We start from the raw sequence: 25,275 nt of genomic DNA on the forward strand, positions 1-25,275 counted from the left end.
GCACCCAACATTGCAACAAATCAATTCAGCTCCCTGATTAAAACCCGGCTCGTCATTCTCCAAACCACAACATATTGACATGCACCTGTCACTCCAGGTTGAATTGTTATGATTACTCAATATATTTAAATGCAGTTCACCGCCTCATTGAGCCTTCATCAGTCTATCTATCATCCCGGTGCAGACCTTCTTTGACGTCGTCGTCGTCGGAATGCAAACGAACCAACATCAAAAGATTAAAACCGCCACCCAGAGACGACTACGCGCCTTTCTCGAGAGATTCGGTATGCGCTGCGCAGGTTGTCAGAACGTTCAAAAGAGAAAAAGCAAAAACATCCCAAATCCCGGACGACCGACATGCTTCCGAACACTCACGTCACAATGTTCGCTTCCCCATCGAAATATTTTATCAGGTGCCGTACAATAAAACTTGAAAGCTGAATACAAGTATTGAGTACAGTGTTGGACAATACAGTTGGACCTTTTTAGATTTTGCATTGAAAATTGTAAATTTTACAGAATTTTGAGTTATGACTGGACCGATTTGAATGGAATTTTCACAGTTCTTTAGTCATTACTTGAAATTCAACATACATTTCTAAGTGGTTTTCCCATTCACAGGTTGAAATGCAAAAAACTGATTTTTTTTAAAAATTATTATAATTACAGTTAACTCTCCCTTACTCGATATTGAAGGGACCATCTAGTCGAGTTACAGAACACAAAACCAGTGCAACTGCGATCCAAGGGACCATCGAACCATGAAAACCATCTTTTACTATGGTTCTCTAACTCGATATCGAGATACAGAATATCGAGTAAGGGAGAGTTAACTGTACAATATTAAAAAATGAAGGAATAGTTGCGTGGTTTCTTCAGCAAAATAGTAGATATAGGCGAGACACAGTTTTTGTGTAGAGCTTTCATATTTTCAGATAAACCGTTTATATTTTTTTCTCAAAACATTTCTCGTATAGCTTATGATCCCGCCCTAAAATTCATTGATAACCGTGTATGAATTTCGTTGTTTTTCATGTAAATAAATGAATCAAGATAGAACTATCACCACTGAAAGATAGAGGAGTATTTGTTTTCGATCGTAGTAGTGGTAAAAAAAACTTGTAAACTATTCGTTTGCTCAGTAACAAGAAGCTTACACACTTGGGCACCAAAGTTTTTAGGGTGAGATCATAAACTAATCATGATTTTAGTCAAATCTTTACTACTTCTGAACTCTCGATTGGAAAAAGTACTCAAAAATTGTATGTTAAAATTGAAGTAATGTCTGACATTGTCTGACGTGCTGTAAATTTCAATCGAATATGTTCATGAAAAACTGAGATCTAGCCTACCAAAGTTTATCATTTTGTACAGAAATTCAAATGAATTGTCCAATACTGTAAGTATAGTTTGAACGAACCGAACGCGTGGAGCGACAACCTGAAAGGGCTTCTGTTCGGTTCCCCAATCGGAGATTAAAAAAATCCGGGGGAGTCTCCGGATTAAAGGCCGAGAGGCAGACTCTTCCATGATTTCCTTTTTTTAATTTACAAAAAGCCTTCGAGTGATATTGGAAAAAAGAAGTGAAGCACATTCAGACAGACAGCAGCAGCAGGCAGGCAGTCAAGTTCTTATGATGAATGCAAGGGGAACACAGGGAGCCGACAGACAAGTGAAAGAACGATAAGAGCTGAAATCCCTTCCACGTTTCGGTTTTATGGAAAAAAAACAAAATCAGAAAGAATGTCATGAACATGTGTCTGACGCCGTCGCCGCCGAAGAAGCCATTTGAAGACGCAGAGAGTGCCACTTTATACCGGCAGTTCAGTTCATATGGTGTCTGTTTCGAGATGGAGGGAGAACCAAGAAAACTTATCACATTCTCGTATGGATGGCATTAAAGAGGCGTCATTAAAAACGACTTATTCCAACCGTGTTTGAGTACGGCGAGGGATTAGTCACTTGAACGGCATACATTAATACGACTTTTAATGCTCGAAAGCGGAACATCGTGAAAGTCAGAACTGATGGACGGGCTCTGATAACGCTGTTTCCTGCTTGGAAATTACTGGAATAATTATTGGACTAATTCTCAAGATGATGAAACGTAATTTGTACCCTATCACTGGCTCATGCAAGGCATTCAATATAGAATTCAATTACGAGTCACATAAACCTCCATTCCAACAGCCAATTATGACCTCCTGAGGCTTTCCCCTTTGCATGACAGGTTCCTCTCAACGTCATCTGGAAGAAGCTTGTTTCAATTGTTCTTTATTTCGAAAACACTAAAGCCTCCATTTACTTTATCCTAGTAACGTCATACAACGTAAATGAAATATGTATGCTTTTCACCAAGCGTTTGCTAAGCACAATTTTTTTTAGAATTTAGTGTAAACTCGGATCATTGAAGGATGTACTAAATCAGCGGAACTAACATAGTCCACTGAAAAATCGTTCTCTTGATGGTTTGGATTATGTTTTGTTTTTTGGTCTTCACTTCACTTTATATTGATTGAAAGTACCGTAAAACGGGGTAACTTTGATAGTTTTTTCGAAGAAAACTTGAATATTTATGCATGCTGTTTCAATGTATTATAATTTATATTTTTAAAACAAGTACTGTACTAAAATATAAAACAAGTACTAAACAAGTAAGTTTAACGTTATATGGAAATTTCTGACTTAGATTACAAAAATGGTCCCAGTTTGTGAAAATGCTTTTCGCTAAGAGATTTGAGACCATATTTAAGTTCTTTGATAAATATTGACAGCTTAGCTCAATATAAGTGAACAATTTTTCAAAACTACATCAAATAATGAACGTAGAGCGGATTGTTTGTAAGCGTTTCGAATATGCTAAAATAGTATAAATTTTTAATATTCGTTTATAAAACCTCAAATTTTCTCGATTCAAATGGAAACTGCTCTCAGATGAAGTGTCATACTAATATTCTTTAGTTTTGCATTCGGTTTGCTTAACCGATTAACAGAAATTATGGTATTTCGTTTAGTATATGGTGGGTAACGCACTATCAAAGTTACCCGCATTATCAAAGATACCCCGTTTTACGGTAACACAAAATGATTTTTTTTTCTTCTAGACGATGCATAGTACTGTAAAATTGCGTAACATTGAAAACTGAGATAATACTGAATTGATATAAGCCAGGGCTGCAAAACGTACGGCCAGTGGGCTTTGTGTAGTCCGCGAAGAGTTTTTAGATTCGTCTCATATCTAGCCCGTTGATAGTTCTACCAACTTGATGTTAGAGCATATCTCCAATAGTAATTTTCCTCTTCTTAGAACCGTTAGAACTGTACTTCAAAAAAATTTAACTTGTAGTCGTAGTTTTGAAGTGAGTGGTGAGAAAGCCTATATTTAATTATTTAATAGAAGAATAATTTGAATTTCTGTCACACTTTAAAGAAAATTGTAGGTCAAATTCGTCAAGTGAAACTTTACTGGATTTTCACAAAATGTTAGGTAGGGCATTAATATAATCCTAGTTTGGATTGTAATGGAATATTGAGCGAGGTTCATAGGAAATGCTAGACTTGAATTTTTCAGATTTCTGAACACTGTGCAGGATTACAAAATAAATTTTGGCAAGATTCTTGCAAAATGCTGAGCACCGTTTTCACAAAATCCTGCGAATGTTTTTTCAGCCATTCCATGAAAAACCGATCTAGTGGGTCACCGAAATCCGTGAAAATTTGCTATGTTGTTCCTTATCCGAAATAAGGATACACGTGTTTTTGGATTTTTTTATTAGGGTGACCATTTCCGAAATAGAATGACCAGAAAAATTCGCAACTCTGCATTTTTTTTAATCATAATTTTTGAACAGCTTGACCGATAATCACCTTAAGGGAAACGGCACACAATTTAATTCAATGTTATCGACCTCTGATGGTTACGCACAAGAAAAATGAAAATAATCAAATAGCAATCAATTCTAAAATAGTAACTGCAAATATTTTGCGCTTTGAAATTCAACTAAAATTATTCTATCTCTTGAAATACATGGCTTTATTATATTAGAATAATTAAAACTTCAAGTTCGAAACAGAGAGGAGTGATCATTTTGAATGATAACTAATCATAATAAGAATCATGCGATTGACTGGTTGGTATCTCTCTTAAATTAAAATTCGTGAGCGATACTCACCGCACTATTTTAAGGTTTAACCCTAAATTAATAAAACTTTATAAATATTATCACCTTTTGAAATGTGTTCGTTTAGGGAAAGTGAATGAAAGTTATATAACTTCCAACGTTCTGGCTCTTGGTTGTGGCCTTTCGCTATCCGCTTTTGAATAGACTGTAAAAAATCATTCATAATTAACTCAGATCATAGCTCTAGAGTTAACCATTTGGTATGGAAAATATAAAAACTTCCAAAAGCATTTTCCAATACTGTAGTTCGCATGTTTTTGAAAGTTCGCTCGTTATGCCTGTAGAATTGATGATCTGTAATTCAAGTAGTTCTTGGATAACCTTTCGTTATACATGAATCTTGGTAAATATAATTAAACAATTCCTCATGTTTACCCTTCGAAAGGTCATTGGTTACGCTTGTAGATCTAAAGGCGTATACTCAAAACAATTCTTAGAAGTAGTTAAGCTATCAAGACCATTACTTGTCATGAGCCATCGGAAAATTACTGGGCTCCATGAAATTTCAAAAATTGAATTTCGAGGTCATGAACTCTACTTTTATAAACCAAACTCGTTTTACAGTCAGGTCTCCTATAAGACGTTGCCACCAACTTTCCTTCTGCTTTTTCATCTTCTTGGCAATACGTTCCCACTGGAACAAAGCCTGCATCTCAGCTTAGTGTTCAATGGGCACTTCCACAGTTATTAATTGAGAGTTTTTTTTGCCAAAGTTGCTATTTTCGCATTCGTATATCGTGTGGCAGGTATGATGATACTCTATGCCCTATGTCCGAATTTAATAAATAATTCTACGTACCCACGACCTATTACGTAAATGGAGGCTTCAGTGTAATCCACTCGCCACAAATGCTTCACGGTTGTTCTACCCATTGTCAAATAAGAAACTTTCCCATCGCAATAGAAAAATGTGCCCACCAAATGACCGATGCTCCGGTATCAGTCGGCGTCAGCAGTCGTGCGTGATTTTAATTACAGATAAAATTCTGGAGATTATTCGAACTGACAAGCATTTAAAACAGCAAGACGCCTTTTTTCATCGCACCATCACGGTGGTGTGATTCTTGATGAAGGGCGGTAATGGCGCGGTCAACATTAAATGTGACGACACTGGCTGGTGCAAGAGGAAATGTCATAAAAGTTGAGAATGAAACCCTATTCTTGACAGGTGAGAGAGCAGCGGACTTCATGGGAAAAAAGTGGCTACGGTTGTTCGGCCATCTGGTTCGTTTGTAAGGCCCAGCAGGGGAAGCGCCATCCAGTTACGTTTAATTTATGTCATAACTGAAATTTTTGATGCCCACGACGTTGTAGATGATCTTTTACTAAGGCATTTGGATTATAATTTATTGCTGACAGGTCTTTAAGCCAAGATGAAAACGGAATATGTGGATGAGTTTAACAAATTTATGCAAAAACCAAGATCATTTCGTGAAGATGTTCCGAGTTCTATTACATAATCTTTCTTAAAATTGAATTTTCGTTGATGTAGACCATCATTCTGTTCAAAAAGGGCTTCTCAAAAAATTTGGATGGAGGAAAGTAAACTGATTGGACGATAGCTAGAAGTTTCTGCAGGATTTTTTTCTGGTTTTAAGATTGGTACAAACTTGGCATTTTTCTATTTGTCAGGAAAATATGCCAACTGAAAACATTTGAGGGATTCCACGGAGGCATGCAAGTCGATTCTGATCGACCATTTCAAAAATATCTGAAACTTTGCACAGTTTTTCAGTTCCATCTAAATCGTCATTTTCCGATATCAAATCTTCAAGTTGAGTCACGACTAACTTTTCAAAAGGGTGTATGTGAAAATGGTTCAAAAATATTCAAAAAGCTGCACAGCAAAAACGGTTCGTTCGATTGTTAGACAACTAAAGAAACAAAGTTAGACAACTAAATAAAGATTCCAAAAAAAATACACACAGTAAAAAAAAATTTTTTTGCATTAAAAAACATCATTTTTGTCACAAAAACTCAAATATCTCAAAACCCTATCGGAATACCAACGTAATTTTTTTAGGGAAAACGGTCCATTATATTAGCTATCTACCATAAAAATTTGGTGATGGTAAGCCAATAAACAAAAAAGTTATGACATTTCAAATATTTCACAAATTTGACACTTAGTGAAAAATTTTTTTTTTTTCATTGTTAATTTTTTTTAGGACCGCAGTTTGTTGCTCAATTTTTTGTTAAGGGTACCACATGAGGTTAACAAGTTGTTTTCATGATATTTTATTTAATTATTCATAACTATTATAGCATCTATTAGAAAGTTAGACGCGATCCAGTGTTGTGATCTAAAGTCTTGATAGTGTCATATTTTTTATTGTACGTAACTGAAGAAAAATTCTCTCAATAGTGTTGAATCCTTTTGATAAAAGAAACCTATAAGAAATCTAATATTGAAGACAAAAGCTACAAAAAAAGTTTTCTATACAGGTATACGACTAGTTTACCTGCAAAAAGTTTACCTCGTAGAGAACTAGGCGGGTCTATACCCAGGCGATCTAGTATACGTAAAGCAGGTCGGTTTTCTCGGCGCTGGTTTTCTCCACAAAGTTAAAATCTGATTACACTTGGGTATAGACCCGCCTTGGTAGAGAATAGACTTTGTTAATCATATTTGGGAGAAAGCGAGTAACTTCAACAACATCAAAAACATGATAGGTACATACCATGAACATACTCACGAAAAAGCTAAAAATATACTACCACTATGGTTATAAAAGATTTAATTGTAAAATTTTTCTTCAGTCAAGCAAACGACACCAAACTAGTCAGTAAAAACTTAAAAGTGATTTTGTTTATTAAAATCTAACGAGCAACATGAGTAGTCGCTTTCTCAACTGTTGCAGGCCGTTTGCAGAAAAAAAAGTGTTCGAAAGAGCTACGAAATCTCACCGAAAGCACCATAGATAAACTGAAAGCGGCTGGTTATGCTCCAATGTCTACATTGAATACAAATTTACGCATTTGTACGTCCTACCGTTTAAACGTTGACAAACGGGCAATCTGTACATCATCGGTGGATCAGGTTGCAGAAAGTTCGAAAACAACAACAACTGAGGAATTACTAGATGCACCGACAACAACTGAGGAGTTACCAGAAGTACCAAGTGCAGATAGTCTTGCCACGGTACCATCAGCGACATCTGTTTCAACAAATCAATCAGAAGATGAGTGCATCCAGAAGGTCAACATCGAACGCTTCAACGAAGGGATAGCTGGAATAAAAGTGACTCCGATTAAATGGACGAAGATGGGTTACGTCAATCGTCCAGAGAAAAAATACCGTGAAATCAACGAAGCTGTACGAAGAAACCTCTTCAAATTAGGACCTGAGGATGTGGAAAATACAGACTACGATGAGGTAATTATGAATATGAATGAAAGGTTCTCGAATCTAGCCACGACAAGGAAAGAAAAATTATTGATTTTGTCGATGCTGCCAAGCTCGTGGTCTATTCAAGACGCCATTGATGAGTTCAAAACCAATAGAAATACAGCAAAAGAGGCAAAACAATTCAAAAATAACTGTCTTGCAACCAAAAATGCTAGGTCGAGTACTTCATTAACAGATGAGACAAAAGAAAAAATAATTCAATATTTTGAAGACGATGAAGTAAGTAGAGCTATGCCTGGCCAAAAAGATTATGTATCTGTAAAAAAAGATGGAAAGCGTCAAGCAATCCAAAAACGATTAATGATGACTACTTTGAAAGAAGCGTATACACGCTTCAAGGAAATTAACGAAAATATTAAGGTAGGTTTTTCCTCATTTGCAAGCCTTCGTCCAAGGCAATGCAAGCTTCTATCCAATTCAGGAACACATAATGTTTGTGTGTGCACAACACACGAAAATATTAACCTAATCTTACATAGTTTGAAAAGAATCAATTTATCAAAGGATATTAAAATGTTAACTGGTAGTCTTTTGTGTGAAAATACAACATCAAATTGCTATCTACGATCTTGTTCGGATTGTCCAGATTCTTCATCATTGGAAAATACTTTATTCGCTGAGTTTGAAGAAAATTATATTGATCAGTTATCATTTGAGCAATGGGTGACCACGAATAGGTGTGACCTAGAAACTATTGTAAAACCTGTAGATGAGTTTGTGTCATTTTTTTGCTTGAAATTAGAAAGTTTAATTCCTCACGACTTTATTAAAACAGAGCAATCCCGCTTTTTAAAAAATACGAAAAATACATTACAAGATGGTGAATTTTTAGTCATTTGTGATTTTTCTGAAAACTATAGCTTTGTATTGCAAGATGAAGTGCAGTCCCATCACTGGAACGTACAACAAGCTACAATTCATCCATTCGTTATTTATTTCAATGGAAGTACGCAAATTGAACATTTTAGTTTTATTTTAATTTCCGAAGATTTAAGACACGACTCAGTATCTGTAAATTTGTTCATTGCCAAAATGATTAACTTTTTACGCGTTGATAAGGATAAAGAAATCAGAAAGATATATTTCATGTCTGATGGAGCAACATCGCAGTACAAAAACCGTAAGAATTTTTCGAGCCTATGTCAATTTAAATTCAAGGTACGGAATTGATGCAGAATGGCATTTCTTTGCTACGTCACATGGCAAAGGTCCTTGTGATGCTATTGGAGGAACCATAAAGCGCATGGCCACAAGAGCAAGTTTAGCCAAAGAACGTGAGCATCCAATTAAAACTGCAAAAGAACTATTTGATTGGGCGAATCGCAGAAAAGATGAAGATTTAACAAAATTATCATTTTGTTTTACTACTACTGAAGAGTACGAATTAACGGCATCAGAGCTCAGCGAGCAATATAATAACGCGAAAACGATCCAAGGAACCCAAACATTTCACTGTTTCATTCCATTGTCAGAAAATAAAATTAAAGCAAAACTATACTCGAACTGTACTGATAATGATGCAAAAGTGTTCGATATTGTAAAAAAAATGAATAACAATAAATAAATAAATAAGTATTAATAAAATGTTTTCATGATCTCATAACGCATACCCAAATCCAAAACTTTTAAAGTTTGTATATAACATTTAGAAACTCATCGATCGTACTCTAAAAAAAATATCCTGGTACAAAAAAAATTATTTTCGTGTAATCTGTTAATTCATTTTAATTTATACATATATACATATACATATAATATTTATACATATACATAATATTTATACATATAATATACATAATACTAATGAATACATGAAAACGACTTGTTTAATTCACGCAAGGCTCTTAACAATAAAATCAGCAACAAACTGCGGTTCCCGTAATAATTTACACCGAAAAAAAAATTTTTTTTCTACTTAATGTGAAAATTGTGACATGTTTGAAATGTCATAACTTTTTTGTTTATTGGTTTACCATCACCAAATGTTTATGGTAGATAGCTAATATAATGGACCGTTTTCCCTCAAAAAATTACGTTGGTATTCCGATAGGGTTTTGAGATATTTGAGTTTTCGTGTCAAAAATTATGTTTTTTAATGCAAAAAAAAATTTTTTTTTACTGTGTGTATTTTTTTAGAATCTTTATTTAGTTGTCTAACTTTGTTTCTTTAGTTGTCTAAAAATCGAACGAACCGTTTTTGCTGTGCAGCTTTTTGAATATTTTTGAACCATTTTCACATACACCCTTTTGAAAAGTTAGTCGTGACTCAACTTGAAGATTTGATATCGGAAAATGACGATTTAGATGGAACTGGAAAACTGTGCAAAGTTTCAGCTCAATAGAAAAAAATGAATTAAAAAATTTACCAAATTTTGGTGCTGTTGCTTGGAATCACTCATTTGTTAAATATATCAACCAAGAATGATAATCTACATTCTGGAAGTTTTTTGATAAAAATGTAGAAAATGTCATCATCGCCAGGGCCTTGCATATTTCTGAATTTTTCGGTTATAGTTCTCACTTCTTCCCAATCAGTTCCCAGGAATATTCGCAAACATCCTCTTGATTGAGGATGCTTTCGAAGTCCTGAGTAACTTGATTTTCAATTAGACTAGCAAGTCCTAATTTAAAATTGTGCGCACTTTCAAACTGCATAGCAAGCTGTTGAGCTTCTCCGCAATTAGTCAGTACTAATGTGTTTTCCTCTCTCAATGCCGGAATTGGTTTTTTGAGTATTCACTGATTTTTCGAATTTTTCAGCTTGATTTCCAAAGTACAATTCATTACACTTTCCAAGAAACTTTGCCCAACAACTCCAGTCAACAACCGGCGAACCAAAACATTTCCTCGACCTTGAAACGCACCTACCCACGACTTGCCACTTAACTCGATTTCAGACGCAAGCTCCTCACATAAATCAGCATCTAAAGCTTGCACTTAACTGCGCTTAATCCGATAATTTATTTCATGTTTCGCTCATGTCGTCGTCGTGCATGGCAGCCGCCATATAGCGAGAGTGGGCACGCACCACATTACTCCCCCCACTCATAACCCCCAATGCCATCAAATTAGTAGCTACATACCCGTGAACATTGAACATAAACCAAAAATGCATCAACATAAGAAAGAAAACACACATTGACGCTTGTAGACTCCTATATCTGGGGACAACTCGCAATTCGTTTTGGGGTAGAGGGCGTATGAGATTGTCATTCCGATCAGAAGAAAATAACTAACCTGTAGTAATCACAAACCAGAATGAGCTATAATACCTCGAATTATACTAGACTTGCAATTATATGGCTAAATATAGAGACCTGACGAATACAAATCACGTTTTCATAATAGAACTAGCCTATATGTTATTCCATTGAAACATATTGTTATACATGCAGTTGTAACATACATAAGTATTCTATTGTGCAAGTGTTATTCATTTTAAATTTTGGTATTGATTTTTTGTATTTTTCTCTTACTAACACCTAAGCATGCTGGTATTTAATTTCAATATCACAAAATGGTATTCCTTAGCTATCTTTTTGGGTTCGGGTTTCGGCAGAGCGACAAACGCGAAGCAATAAATAGATAAAGCCGGTCGTTATTGATAACTTCGGAGCGCAGTTTTATGGGTAGGCTCTTTTGTCGTTACAGTTTGTAGCCATTTGGGAATCTTTACGCGCAGCCATTTGCCGGAATAAAACGGATAGCTAGAAGGCATCTCTCGCGCACGAGATAATTTAAGACGATGAACCGATGCGATGTCTTTTTCATGGTATCGCGCCGCCAACTACCTACTTACATATAGGGGGATCACGGTGTGTCTGAAAACGTTGTTAATGATAAAACAATCACTAAAAAACACCTGAATATCCTTCACTGAATGACGGGGCTGGTGGTCAAATGGCTACAACTTCTGCTTCATAGGCAGAAGATCATGGGTTCAATTCCAGGCCCGTTCCTTTCCTCATACTTTGTAGTTGTATCTTTTACTTGCTTCTATCTTCAACTCTTAATCTGTCACACTCAAAATTATTCAAATATTAATCGCTAGAACCAGAGACAGACAAGAAATTGCTTTTCTATGCTTCCATTCTTCCTTCATCATAGCACGTCTAATGTCGCTACTGTTCATGTTACCAACATCTAGTTTGCCACGCGCTGACAGCTTGAGTACCGATCCTCAAAGTGTCAAATAAATGTTTAAATCATCCACAACAACATGGCATCGAACAAACAATGAAAAGATACAGTTAAAGGTGATAATAAACTAATTCAGTTTTGTGAGAACAGCGCCATTAGCGTTCTACTACTAATATTTCTATTGTCATTACTTACGCCTGATAGATAGGCAGTCTGCCAACCAAAAGAAAGCGTCTCCCAAAAAATTGCCCTACCCCTATACCTTCCCGCATGAACTGGCGTAGATGCAGGGGTGTATTCTACTGTAATCCATGAGGGGTAGGGTTAGCTTGAAATGCAACATCAATTCCTCTCCCTTCCTCTCATTGATTTGCATTCATGCATACATCATGGAGAGGATGTTAAGATACCATATCCTTTAAGTGGTGAATACAGAACTTAAGGTATTGTTTTTATTTCCAATAATAACAGTTATAGACACACCGTGGGAATGTGATGGAAACGAGTTCGATGCAGTTTACTGGTTATCGGCCCTGATGGAACGAGATGGTCGTTGCTTCGAAAGGGATTAACCGATGACATGTGTTTTACGACAATGTGAACAATTTTGGTCTCATCAGTCTCCAGGGTTAACGGTATTTGACTTGTGCTAGGAAATGGATTATGTTGTTCGTTTAAGACCAGCTCCAAATAAATTCAAGATTATGATGATGATTTACTGATGCACGGTTCTCTCCCTCTTATCCCTTTTCAGTCGACGGCGGTTGGAGTTCGTGGGGACCCTGGACGGACTGTAAGTGTCCTGGTCACCCGAAGCAAGGTCAGAAACGGACTCGAGTGTGCAACAATCCACAACCCATGAACAGTGGAGCTCCCTGCGTTGGCCACAACACCGAAACCACTCCGGACTGTCTGCCCTGTACAGGTAAGAGCACCTTTCCAGTTATAACATCAGGTACGGCGACGACAGCAACGAGATGCTTTAAGACGTGACAAATGCTCCCAGGAGATAACATCGAAAAGCTTTTTGTAGTGAACCTGCTTTCGGAGTGTTCGGTGTGCTATTTAAACAACCTTCCATCAAGCGATGGTTTTGGCACTTCTAGTGCACCAGCTTAGAGTGTAGTATTTGTTTGCTCTCCTCTCACCCTGGCCCTACTTTTATTTACCTAGCTATCAGTTACTGACGACGATCCATTTCGCACTGAATGCAAACTATGTTTATGCAAATTTACCACATTGTCTTTGAGCGCCACATGCCACCACTTGGAGTGCGAGGGGCACTCATCGCCCATTACCGTCTTTTCGTCTCGAAGTGGAGTTTGTAATTGAATTCATCTTAGCCACTTTTGAGGCTTACCATAAACAGCAATTGTCCAATGGAGGAAGTACTTCATTTACGTGGTTTCAATGTGGGACATTTTCAAAAGTTTCAATATGAGATTTGAACTTATTGCTTCACTTTAATGAAACGTAAGTTAAGTTCCGCGGTACTCATTTGTGTCCCATATGGAGGGATAGCTATGTAAAGGGAATGTACATGAGCATTTTGTATATTGTCGTACCCCACGCATTTTCTTCTACAGGAATTCACCTGATTTCTGCATGAGCTGTGCTTTATTATTATTTTAGCATTATTATTTTGTCACCAGTTTCGATAGTTTCCTTGTATTGTACCTATATTTCATATGCTAGTTAATCAGATATGATCAAACATTTCCATCTTCACTGAAAAGATTGTTTATATTACTTTTTATTATTGCTATATCGGCGACCCAAAGGTAAAGGGAAATGTCTCAAGGGAGCGACAAGATTGAAATTAATTTAGTGGTGAAAAATGAGCAAGCCATCGAGGAACCAGTAAGCATTGAAATGTCATGTATTTTGCCTTATTCCTTAACTGGAGCTAGGCTTTGTTATCAAATACCCGATGGCTTGCTCAATTTCCACCAACTAATTCATTTCAATCCTGTCACTCCCTTGCGACGCCTATTCACCTATTAATTTCAACGTTTTCAAAAAATCTTATAAGACTCTCTATACCTTTGGGTCACATGACCGATATAGTCTTAACAAGTACAGTAATTTCTCGATTTTATCACTGCTCGTTTTAATAACGCTCCATTATATCACTCTCGATTTTGGCACGGTTTTCTATTCAATTTTATCATGCTACAATAACTATATGAAATTCATACATTTTACATTGAAAAACAACCCCAAACAAGCAACATGTATTCATTTGGCCCATGCCTTACGTGCTTTTCATTTTATTAGCTTTATTTCTGCAATACAAATCTTAAATTTTGATGAAAATTATATGGCAGAAAATAAATTTTCATCATATCACGCTTCGGTATATCACGCCAAAAATTTTTGGGTCCGTGATATAATCGAGAAATTACTGTAGTAGGATAACGGTCGTATTTTAGACCCCCTAAGAAAGTGATTTTATTTTTTTGTCCCAATTAAATAATTACACAGCGTAACCAAGTCAAAGAACATGCTAAAATATAAAGAAAAACTTCCTCTACGAGATAAAAATGCCCATACGGTCATGTAGGATCCAAAAAAACGTTGAAAATAGTTGGATTGTGAAGCGTTGTTTTTCATTATTTTGGACACACTAGGGGAAGACGGGGTAAGACCGCCCACCTAAGCAATTTAATTCATATGTCAAAATCAAGAATCAATAAATCCTTTTTCGACGCAGCATTTCATTTTTTGAAACCTTAGGCATGATCAAAAAATATCACATGTGTAGTATTAGGGTGGGGCTTATTTCCAAAAATCTTCCGTAGCCAGGATTTACAAAGTGGAAAATGATCATCGGTCCCAAAATGACATCCTGTGAAAAAATGGGAATTGTCGGTGAAGGTTTAGAGGTGGCGCAAAGGGCGTAAGTGCAGTTTTCTCATTTTAGTGAACTCTGAAAAATTTTGGTATGCTTTTCAGCTTGTTTTGGTGATTTTAGAACCCTCAAGGGCAAAAAATCACCTCAAAATTGCGATATCTGCACTCCTTTAGATGATATTAGACGAAATATATTTTATGCATGCGATTTTTGGCCCTTGAATAGGTTACGCTGACTGATTACTATGGTCCCGAATAAGCATATGAATAGCTGGAGAGGATTCGTATACTAGAAGAATGGAACATAGAGCAAAGAAGAACGAGAGAAAGAACAAAGAACACAGAAGAATGTAAGGTGGAGTGGGTTAAACAGGTGGGAGGGTGAAACTAATGACATTAAAATTAAAATGACTTGTGGAACCTCGGTTGGATGTATGAGATGTGTCTATATGCAAGTTTAACACTAATTTAGCATTATATTCGGTTGATATAACTCCAGCAATTGCTTCTATAATCTGAAAGAAAGTGCAGAGGGTGTCCTAAATCCATACAGGCTCAAAATCCTAACACTTCATACAAATAGAAGGCGTTTTATATGAAGTGGAAGGGTTTAGATTCATTTCTTAGGTATATGGATTTAGATCCCGCTTATCGTTATTAGGTAAATCCATAAACGATTTCTGCTCTCTAGTAATAACACTTTCTTTTAGAATTCCTTCAGGAATTTCTTGATTATGATGCCAATTCAGCAATTAACTACGTTTGGGCTTCCAATACTTCACTTTCGCCACAACACCTTCAACATAACTTCGGACAAACGAAAATGCAGTTTAGAAGTTCAATACATCGTTCTACACCTGTATTTGAAATCGATGTATATAAACAACATCAGAAGGAAAAAATCAGTAGTCAAAGTTCAAATTATTGCACGAGCTTCTATAGGGTGCAAGAGATAAAGCACTTCAGATAGAAAACCTGTCGAATAAAACCAAAATTAAGTCTTCACAGTTCTGAAATATGTTTTTTAGGAATTGCGATAGAGCTACATGAAAGAATATTTACAGGATGTCCTATGTATATATATATGCTTACATAAATTTGTTATGAATTTAATAAATACTGCGTGAGGCTGAATTTCCAGGATGTATATTTTACAACGGTCTCTTTCGATAAATTGCTATCAACATTCAGGAAAAAACAACCGAACGATCATTGAACTAAAGCAGTAGAGTGTATTTATGGATATGCATTTATATATATCTACCAGCAGAATAATGTTGAATCTTCGCATGGAGTTGAGGACATTTTAGCCGTTACTACAATTTTTCCATAAAGAGTAATCTAAAATCGTATGCATAGGTCGAAAACTAGAGATGGGTAAAAAATTGGTGCTCTTCCCCAACTTGAAGAAAAAATATTTCGAAATATTTCTGAAGTAGGTAATATTGAAAAGAAGTCAATATAATCATTGTTTTCCACTGGAACTTTTCTCCATTGCGTAAAATCGAGATTTTTCAAGATTTCTCTGTTACACTCAAGATATCACTAGTTTCACCCTTCCACCTGTTTAACACATCCCACCTTACACTCTTCTGTGTTCTTTATTCTTTCTCTCATTCTTCTTTGCTCTTTGTTCCATTCTACTAGCAAAGGAATCCTCCTCAGCTATTCATATGCTTATTCGGGTTCATAGTAATCAGTCAGCGTAACCTATTCAAGGGCCAAAAATCGCATGCATAAAATATATTTCGTCAAATATCATCTAAAGTAGTGGGGATATCGCAATTTTGAAGTGATTTTTTGCCCTTGAGGGTCCTAAAATTACCAAAACAAGCTGAAAAGCATACCAAAATTTTTCAGAAATCTCTAAAATGGGAAAACTGCACTTACGCCCTTTGCACCACCTCTAAACCTTCACCGTAAATTCTCATTTTTTCAAAGGATGTTATTTTGGGACCGATGATCATTTTTCACTGTGTAAATCCTGACTACTGAAGATTTTTGGAAATAAGCCCCACCCTAGTGTAGTATTTGTAAAAAATAATTAATTTCTTGATGCTTGAAAAAGTGATGTCTTAACACGATTATTTTAAGCGACGGGGGAAAACCGCCCACCCACGGGGTAAAAGCGACCACCACGGTTTTTGTGCACAATTTCACGAAAAAAAAAATCAGTTCTCTGTGATTCTAAGAAATATAATGTTTTATGAATTCTACATTGATTAACGGGTACATTGAACTATTTTTGGAATAATTACCTTAAAAAACCTAGATATGTACTTTTCGCCCTTGAAACACCCATATTTTGGAAAAATAAGCGTATTTGGTTTGTATTTCTTGTAAAATTGATTATATTTTACTCGAATAGTAATGTAAATCGTAGTTACAACTTTCAAAATGGTTTAGACATTTTATTTGGTATAAATAGGGGTGGCAGTCTTACCCCATCAACAATGGTCGGTATTACCCCGCTCACGCAGTTTTCACAACTATGGTCTTATTTCAAAGATAAATATTTACAATTCTTATTTCACTTCACTGAAGCATTTTTCACATTTCTGTTAAAGCAAGGAAGGGTAATTTGTTATGTTTTTACAACAAAATCCCTACCGAAATCCTTAAGTGAGCATCTGTTAAATTTAGATCAAATTCAATATTGACGAGCAGAAACTTTGCTTTTGATAGTTGTTATGAAAAATTTAATGTAAATATCACTCTAAATGGTTCGGAATGTCAAAAATCTTGTGTTTATGGAAAGTGCATGGTAAACTTTTAAGAAAACTGCCATTTTCATGCCAAACTGAAGGTGGTCTGTCTTACTCCGGCGGGCGCTCTTACCCCGTCTTCCCCTAATACATTTTGGACCCTCAAAGTATTATGTTGGACACCCGGCATTTTCTATCGTTTGGCGACAAAGTCCACGACACTGGTTGTATAATATGATTGTCCAATGGAGAGTGGTTAAAAAAAATCATTTTTGCTCCACACCGCTCATTCGATTCTAAATCAAATTCTGAATGTCCTCCCAAAATTTGAGCTCATTTGGATGAAAACTGAGACTGCACAAGCCCTTCAAAGTTTATATGGGAATTACTATGAGAAAAACAACCAGTTCATTCCATCGGTCATAGTGTTTGCCCACGTGCTCTTGGGTATTAGAGCTACGTTGATACTGTGAGATTCATTTATCAGCTTCAACTTTGCCGAAGACCGTTTTCAAATTGGACGCCTCAGTAATTAGTTATTGATTTATATCCAGTCACAAATTCTTCAGCAGTGCTCATTTAACTTCTGAACAGGCAACATTGGTACACCTGGCGCGAAAAATAGCACGCACAAATCATGGCTACTATGTTTTACTGCATATAGCAAGTGATGCCTGCAGATCAGCCCAATAATCATAGCCAAAGTTATACAACTCATTCAAAAATCAATAACTAATTACTGGGGCGTCCGATTTAAAAACGGTCTTCGGCAAGGTTGAAGCTGATTATTGTATCTCACAGTATCAACATACTTCTAATCCGCAAGAGCACACGAGCAAACACTATGACCAATTGAATGAATTGATTGCTTTTCCCATAGTAATTCCCATATAAACTTTAAAGGGCTTGTGCAGTCTCAGTTTTCATCCAAATGAGCTCAAATTTTGGGAGGACACTTATAATTTGATTAGGAATCGAATGCGCGGTGTGGAGCAAAAACGATTTTTTGAACCACTCTATTGTCCATAGTCTAATCAATCGTTTGACAATGGAAAACGAAAAAATTCTACGCTTTTAGTTCCGAAATTTGAAAAAAAGTTTATGTTTACATTTGAAAAATCTCAGACGGCTTCAATTTCTGTATGTAACGTGTTGTAACGGTTGCATGGATCAACCGATTAAATTAAATAGATTTCAAATAAAATAAGCACATTTTCTATGCACAAATAGTCTTTCCAAATGGCATGCGAATTGAGTTGGTTTTTCGATTTAAACTGGGAAATTTGCAGGAAAATAACCCAGGGGGTCCAAAATATATTGGTTACCCCAATACATGCCAAAAAAGCTTTTTGTTGTTATACTGATAAATCTTTATTTGTAATATTTTTGCTTACATTTTCATAAGCGATTTTTGCTTTTTTTATCATAGGCTGTTCATTCATTAAAACATATTTTTTCTTCCGATTTGTCGGCGTAAAATATAATAGCATTTTCATCCAAAATTTCGCCAAAATTCATTCACTTCATGCACTTAAATTGAAAAGCTAGTTATTCGTATATGAATGATGAATTATCATTATTTAAGAATAATGGTCTCATGGCGCCCTTAGCGAACCGCTATTTTATATACAGCTCATTTTATGAAGGTTTACGCTTTACCCTTGGGATTGGAAGGAGCCGTCCAGGGATGCCAAGTCAATTTTTTAAAAATCTGGAAGATTTTGAAAATTTGTCTGGAAACGTCTGGATCGCTTATGTCGTATATGGAGAACCTTACAAATTATTTACAAAACCTTACAAATTAATTTCAAATTTTATCTGGATCTTCTAGATTTTTGTGAAATTGGGCCTCAAAAATCTGAAATATTCCAGACAAATCTGGAAGGTTGGCAACGCTGAAGCCGTTTCTCGTTCGGCGAAGAACAGAAAGAGAGAGTGTGTGCGTGAGTGATACGATTACACACAGATAGCGAATCGGAAGTCTGTGTATGCAACGAAAGTGAACATAGATTGTTTACATAGATGTTTCTCTTACTGTCATCGGACGGCGAGACAATGACAGAGATTTTTTTTCAAATTCTCATTCATTTCTCCATCGCTACGACTTGTGACGGAATCGTAAACTTGATAATTTTTAATTCTTTATCCGGTATGATTGATATTTATATCGCTGCAATCGTGGAAAGGTATCCACTAGCCTTATCAAACGCATTTACTTCCCGAAATTCTCCAAAATGAGATAGACATTTTAATAGCAAAACAACATCACAATTATTCTCATTGCAGCTCTGTCATTGCGACGTGATGAAGTGAGCACATCAAATATACACACTTGGAAAAAAATACCGATTTCAGTAATTCATTTACCGAAATCTCAACAGCTGAACGGTCGGTAATGATTTCGGTAATGAACAAAATTACCGATCAGTCAGTAATTTGGATCAGAAGGATCAACTGTCAAAATTGCTGATTGATCGATAAATTTTACCAAAGCAATGGAGCTTGGAATGTAATTCAGTTTACCGTAAATCTGTAATTTGCAATTCAATGCTGGTCCATGGAATTACCAAAAAACTGGAATTTTCACAAGCCACCGATTTTTATGTGATATTTTGAAATATGGACAATATAGAAAAAAACATAATATTCTGTTGATATGGTCGAAATTTTATTTTTTTAGATAGGGTGATGTGCTAGTATCCATCGTATTAAGCATTGATCAGTGAGAACTGCAATTTTCCCAGTATTGCAGTAAATGATGCTGACACAAACCGATGCCAAACAATTCTTTCTCAAAACGGCTTTGGCATTGTACAATAACATTTTGATAAATCTTGATCTCTTTTTGGAAATAATGCAAAGAAAATGCATCTTACCGTATTCTCAGTCCGTCGTATCGTTTCCAACTCCGTCGCAATTAGTTTCCAGATTCGTCTAACAACTTACGGCTCACTGTGTGTATTGAATGGTTAAAACCAGAGGCGCGTCCACGTTCAAAATCATGGGTAGGACATACGTTAGCAAATATTTTGTGCACTATGAAACAAAAAAAAAACTCTGAACTGGAAGTTGAAAATTACTATATTAAATTTTGAGGGGCTCAAACGTAAAAGGTATAAGTGACATTATGGTCGGTTTTGGGTTGAGTTGAGAAAGTTCTACTGTTTGCAAGCGTTCTAACGATATTTTCAGATTAGTTTTTCGCTAAACAGAAGAAACAATATAATTCTTAGACGTTTTTGCAGGGCTGATAGCGACTGCGTGCGTTAAAAATAGGAAGTTGAAGACCTCTTGACGAAAAATAAGAGATCATAAATAAACCAAAAAGAGACCGAGAAGAGACCAAACAGTAACCAAAAACAAAACAAAAACTAATAGAAGCCAGTAGATTAGAGTTTAATTCTCATAGCATCAGAGCAGGCATTTGTTTAAGATCTAATACTTTTTTTTTGAGAATTCCTCGTGACATTACGCCAAGTATTATTGTAGAAATTGATCAAAATTTGTTTCAGGTATTTTCCCAAATATTCAGATATTATTCCGGTAACTAATAAAGTAGTTCATCTAGTGATTATTTTCCAAGGAATATCTCCACGAATTGTTGTAGGAAATTTATCCTATTTTGTTTAGGATAACTCAACATGGATTTTTTCAAGGAGAACCATAGAAATGTAAATTCTCCAAAGATTATTTCAGGAACCATCTGAATTTCTCCAATTTTTTTTGAAGAAGGAGCTAATTCCTCCAAGATTTTATCGATTTCCCTGGGATATCTTCCAATATTCAAGAAACACACAAGACATTTCTAGGGATTTCCGTTAAAATTGTTTTTCAGGATTTATACAAATCTTCAAATAGGCATTTCAACAATTGCTCCAGAGATTCTAGCTAATATTTCTACAGAAATTCTTCCAGTAATTTTCCAGATTTTCTCAAGGAATGTCTCCAGGGAAATGCACAGGATTTTTTTTTCTGGAAAAACTTGGGTAAGCTTCAAAGTTTCCTTTAATGAACTAGGTTTTCTGAAATAACTCCTGGGCTCTTGAGTTTTAGAAGTTTTCCTAGATAATTTGAAAATATAATCGAAAAAAATCAATCCAATCTCGGGATAGCATTTCTCAGGATCTTCTAAAGAAATTTATAGAAAAACATTGGACATGGGATTTTTTGAGAAAATTTTTGATACATGCTTGGCAAAACTTGCTGTTCGAAGAACCCATCAATGAATTTCCGATTTCTGAGAGAAAACGTAGATGAATTCTTGAAAGAATCCACAAAATGATTTCTTGCAGGGTTTCTTGTGTAAAAAGCCCTTGATATTTTATTTAAAATACTCTAGACTAAACCTTTATGAATTTTCTTGATAGAAATTCTGTAGATATCTTGGGGACGATCTCCTAGAGTAACAATTGGAGAATTCGGTTGAAGGATTAATGAAAAATATCAGGAGGAAATTCTAGGATAGTTTGGCAAAAAAAAATACCTTAGAAAGTTACTGGAGGTAAGAGCTTTGAAGTTCTCATGGATTTTCTGGATCAAATTCTAGAGATATTTTTCTAAGCATCCTTTGAAAAATCACTGGGAGAATCAGTAGCAAAATTTCAAAAAGTATTTTTTGATAGATCCCTGTAAGAGACCCTGAAAGTATACTTAATGAAATCACTATGATAATTCCTGATGCTTTTCTTGGGGGAATCTGAGACGAAATTCCTGTTGAACCTGTTATAATCTCCGAATGTTTTTGGAGCCTGTAAAATTTAACATCAGGATTCAATGCATGCAGAATAAGGAAACAGAGATTTTACAGACCATTTTGGTTAAAATAGTTACTTTAGAAACCTTCCATTGAAAAATAGATACTTTTTCGTGACTTACATTAAAATAGAGACCAACTGTCTACAATGAAACCTAACTTTCGTTATCATCCATTAAAATAAACATTCTTTCATATTCTTTATATTTATATCGATTTTAATACAACTTTTTTAAACAAATGCCACAAAACTAGGTCAAAAGCCTGCCTTTACAACCACTGAGGTTGTTCTAATGTCTTCATCTATTTCTAGATAACAATTGGATAAACAGCAGAAATTCTATGAGTTAGTGTAGTTTCTTTTTTCTATGCACTGAAAATGGCCTGGGTAATCGCAAAAATTTTCTGGACAAACTTTATATGCTTGAAAAATCAGATGATAAATGATTTAATTTATTTTTCAAGCTTTCCACTGATCTATTTTTTTTTTTTTTTTGTGAAATCGTGGGTAGGACAATCCTTTGACTGTCCTACCCAGGTATTTTCGTGCATAGTACATGTCCTACCCACTTCCCGCGCCACTGGTTAAAACACAACATTTCAACGCTATATTTACGGCGTGTGATTGGAATGAAATCCTTCAGTGAAGAAGTACGAAGGTTTTCCATAGTGAAAATAAGTGCCCGGCGAAGTAAGTCACCCAAGGGGGCGGGAAGAAACTTGTGTTGGAAAGTGGTGTGGCTCAGTCGATCCCTAAGCATTTCTCTCAAATTGTGTTCGTCCATGCGATTTCGGTGAAAAAGTGCAAAGTGGATAATTGAACTGAAGTTATTTACCGAAATACAGTAGTTTTATTGCATTTTTGGTGTACAAGTGTACAAACCATAACAGCTTTCACAAAATTACACTTGGATAATGAATCTATGTTGCAGGTAAGTTTCAATATCCGCCGTAGTGGAACATTTAAAGTTTGATACGACTAATAGTAGCGCTTACGACGAAGAAGAACAAAACCCTACGTTTTAACAAATCTATTTCGCACTCATTGGAAACGCACATGCTAAAATTTCGTTCCGGTTGTAGTCAATCTGTTGTAATCCTGCGATGAAAATAAAATATATTTTTTCCGGAGGGGTTCTCGACACATTGAAGACATCTAAACACTGCACAATTATGCCAAATGCCTATCGAAACCCAATATTCAAGTCATCTCCAAGAATATCTATCGGACCTCAGCAGACCGCAAATCCATCAAACAGAGCCGTGGAATTTCCTCGCACTACTAGCGACGGGGGACATTTCTTCCTTACGAAATGCGCTCAACCGTCTCGCATACATGTTTCAGCTCTAGCTCCATTTTTAATTACAATTTTTGCACTTAAAATTTTTGTAAATGACTTCCTCACTACTGGATTTGCACAGTCAGTTGAAAAAAAAAAAAACGAATATGGCGGATTTGACAGTTCGTGCTGCTACGTTACCAAATTCGGTCATTAGCGCTTTGTTTACCGAAAAGTCAGCTTTATATTTCACCGACATCAGTGCTTTGACTCATTTACTGATTTGTCTGTGAAAATGTTTACCGTATTCGTCAAATCTCAATAGAATCACTGACAGTCGGTAATTTTATTCACAGTCTTCGGTAAAGAAGCTGTTGTCTACCGAAACATCTGTATTTTTCAAGATCACCGAATCAAATCTGTAAGAAGTTACCGAACTCAGAGAGTCTTTTTAAGTGTCTAGCTTCGTCTAGCGACAGTGAGAAGACTCGCTTCATCAGTGTCGCAAGTCGGTCATGATGCTTAACAGTCCTGGTTACGACACTACTACACGGGTAGAAATCAGAATCCAAAAACAAGATTATGACTCATGATATCATGATTCCAGCGTGTTTTCATCTTATGAAAATACACCATGATTTGGACTCATTATATCATGAGTCAGATTGCCGTAACGCAACACACGCGTTAGGTTTTTCTTGTTGAATGCTCGGAATCATGATTCAAATGCCAAAAATGCTGAGTCGCGCATCCGTTTATGATCGACAAAATAAAAAAAATAAAAAAAAATAGCATGCACTGAGATTCGAACCAAGAACCTTCTGATTGATAGCCACGTACCCTACCAATCAAACACTTCGGCATCTTGAATGAAGAGTGATCGATACGAATGAGCTGAAGCAAAGTGCACCGCTTAATGTTTTCACTCTGGATGGTACGCTTATGAAGAACCATGATTATGGCTCCAGGAACCATGATTTGTGATCCTGATATTATGACCTAACCAAATAAAGAATTTCATGATTTGTAAATCATGATTTTAGAAATGTTAGAAATATGATTTAAGTTGCTTTACATAAGTTACCATATCAAGTTTCAACCTCTCAACCAGTGTTTCAACGTGGATCACCTTTAAATCTTCTCAAAAAGGCAATATAACTCTATCATATCATATTGGAATACAACTAAAGCATGTGTGAAGTTTCATTTAAGAAGCGTTCTGAAAAGTAAATTCTCAACTACAGTTTGAGCTGCTCCTTACCTTTATTTAAGTCTCGATTTGCGCTTTGATCGTTTAATTCGCATTGAACAATGAAGAAAATTGTAAATTGGAACCATTTCTCGTTGAAATCCAATTTCACCCAGTTTTAAACCAAACATTACGACAGCTCCGTACTATGCAAAGTTCTCTTGAATCGATTCACTCTTTGCAAACCATATGGAATTCTTTCGCCACCATTCTCGATGGTGCCACAATGTTCTTCCCTAGTGTGACCACTTTTGAGCCACTTTGCTTCCGGAGCGACAAAATTCAATTACTGATGGCAATCATAAAATTATACAATCTATGGAAGTACGCATATGCGCTGCTCGATGAACTGATGCCTGCAAAGCATTCTGATGCAAAAGGGACACATTTTTTACCCACTCGAGAGAACAGCTGAGCCATGTAGATTGTTTTTATATTGTTTGCATGTTCGAAAGAATTCGTGTTGAAGCACGAAACCGCTGTAAAATAGTTAAATTATGGTCCATGAATTTGCGAAAACGGTTTTCCTCAATCGACGTCGTAGTTGGACGGCGCAGAATGGAGCAGGAATTAAATCTGTCCGAACAGTCACTTTCTAATTCAATTAGGTGTCCAGCTCTCAATCTAGCTAAAAGAGATTGAAATCAATTCCAATCACTCTCATCTGAAGCAGCTCGATCCCGGAGCAATTGTGCTATCCCTGTT

At 35.9% G+C, this 25,275-nt stretch overlaps 1 protein-coding gene across 1 annotated transcript in view; it reads left to right on the forward strand.

Annotated features, from left to right (window-relative positions):
• Positions 1-25,275, forward strand: part of LOC5570957 (netrin receptor unc-5) — a 507,697-nt gene that overhangs the window by 118,363 nt on the left and 364,059 nt on the right. Inside the window, exon 7 of the mRNA XM_021845791.1 lies at positions 12,485-12,655. Within this exon, the coding sequence (XP_021701483.1) occupies positions 12,485-12,655 (171 nt within the window). The remainder of the gene's footprint in view (positions 1-12,484; positions 12,656-25,275) is intronic.

The sequence above is a fragment of the Aedes aegypti genome, chromosome 2, assembly GCF_002204515.2.
Source record: "Aedes aegypti strain LVP_AGWG chromosome 2, AaegL5.0 Primary Assembly, whole genome shotgun sequence".
Lineage (NCBI taxonomy): Eukaryota > Metazoa > Arthropoda > Insecta > Diptera > Culicidae > Aedes > Aedes aegypti.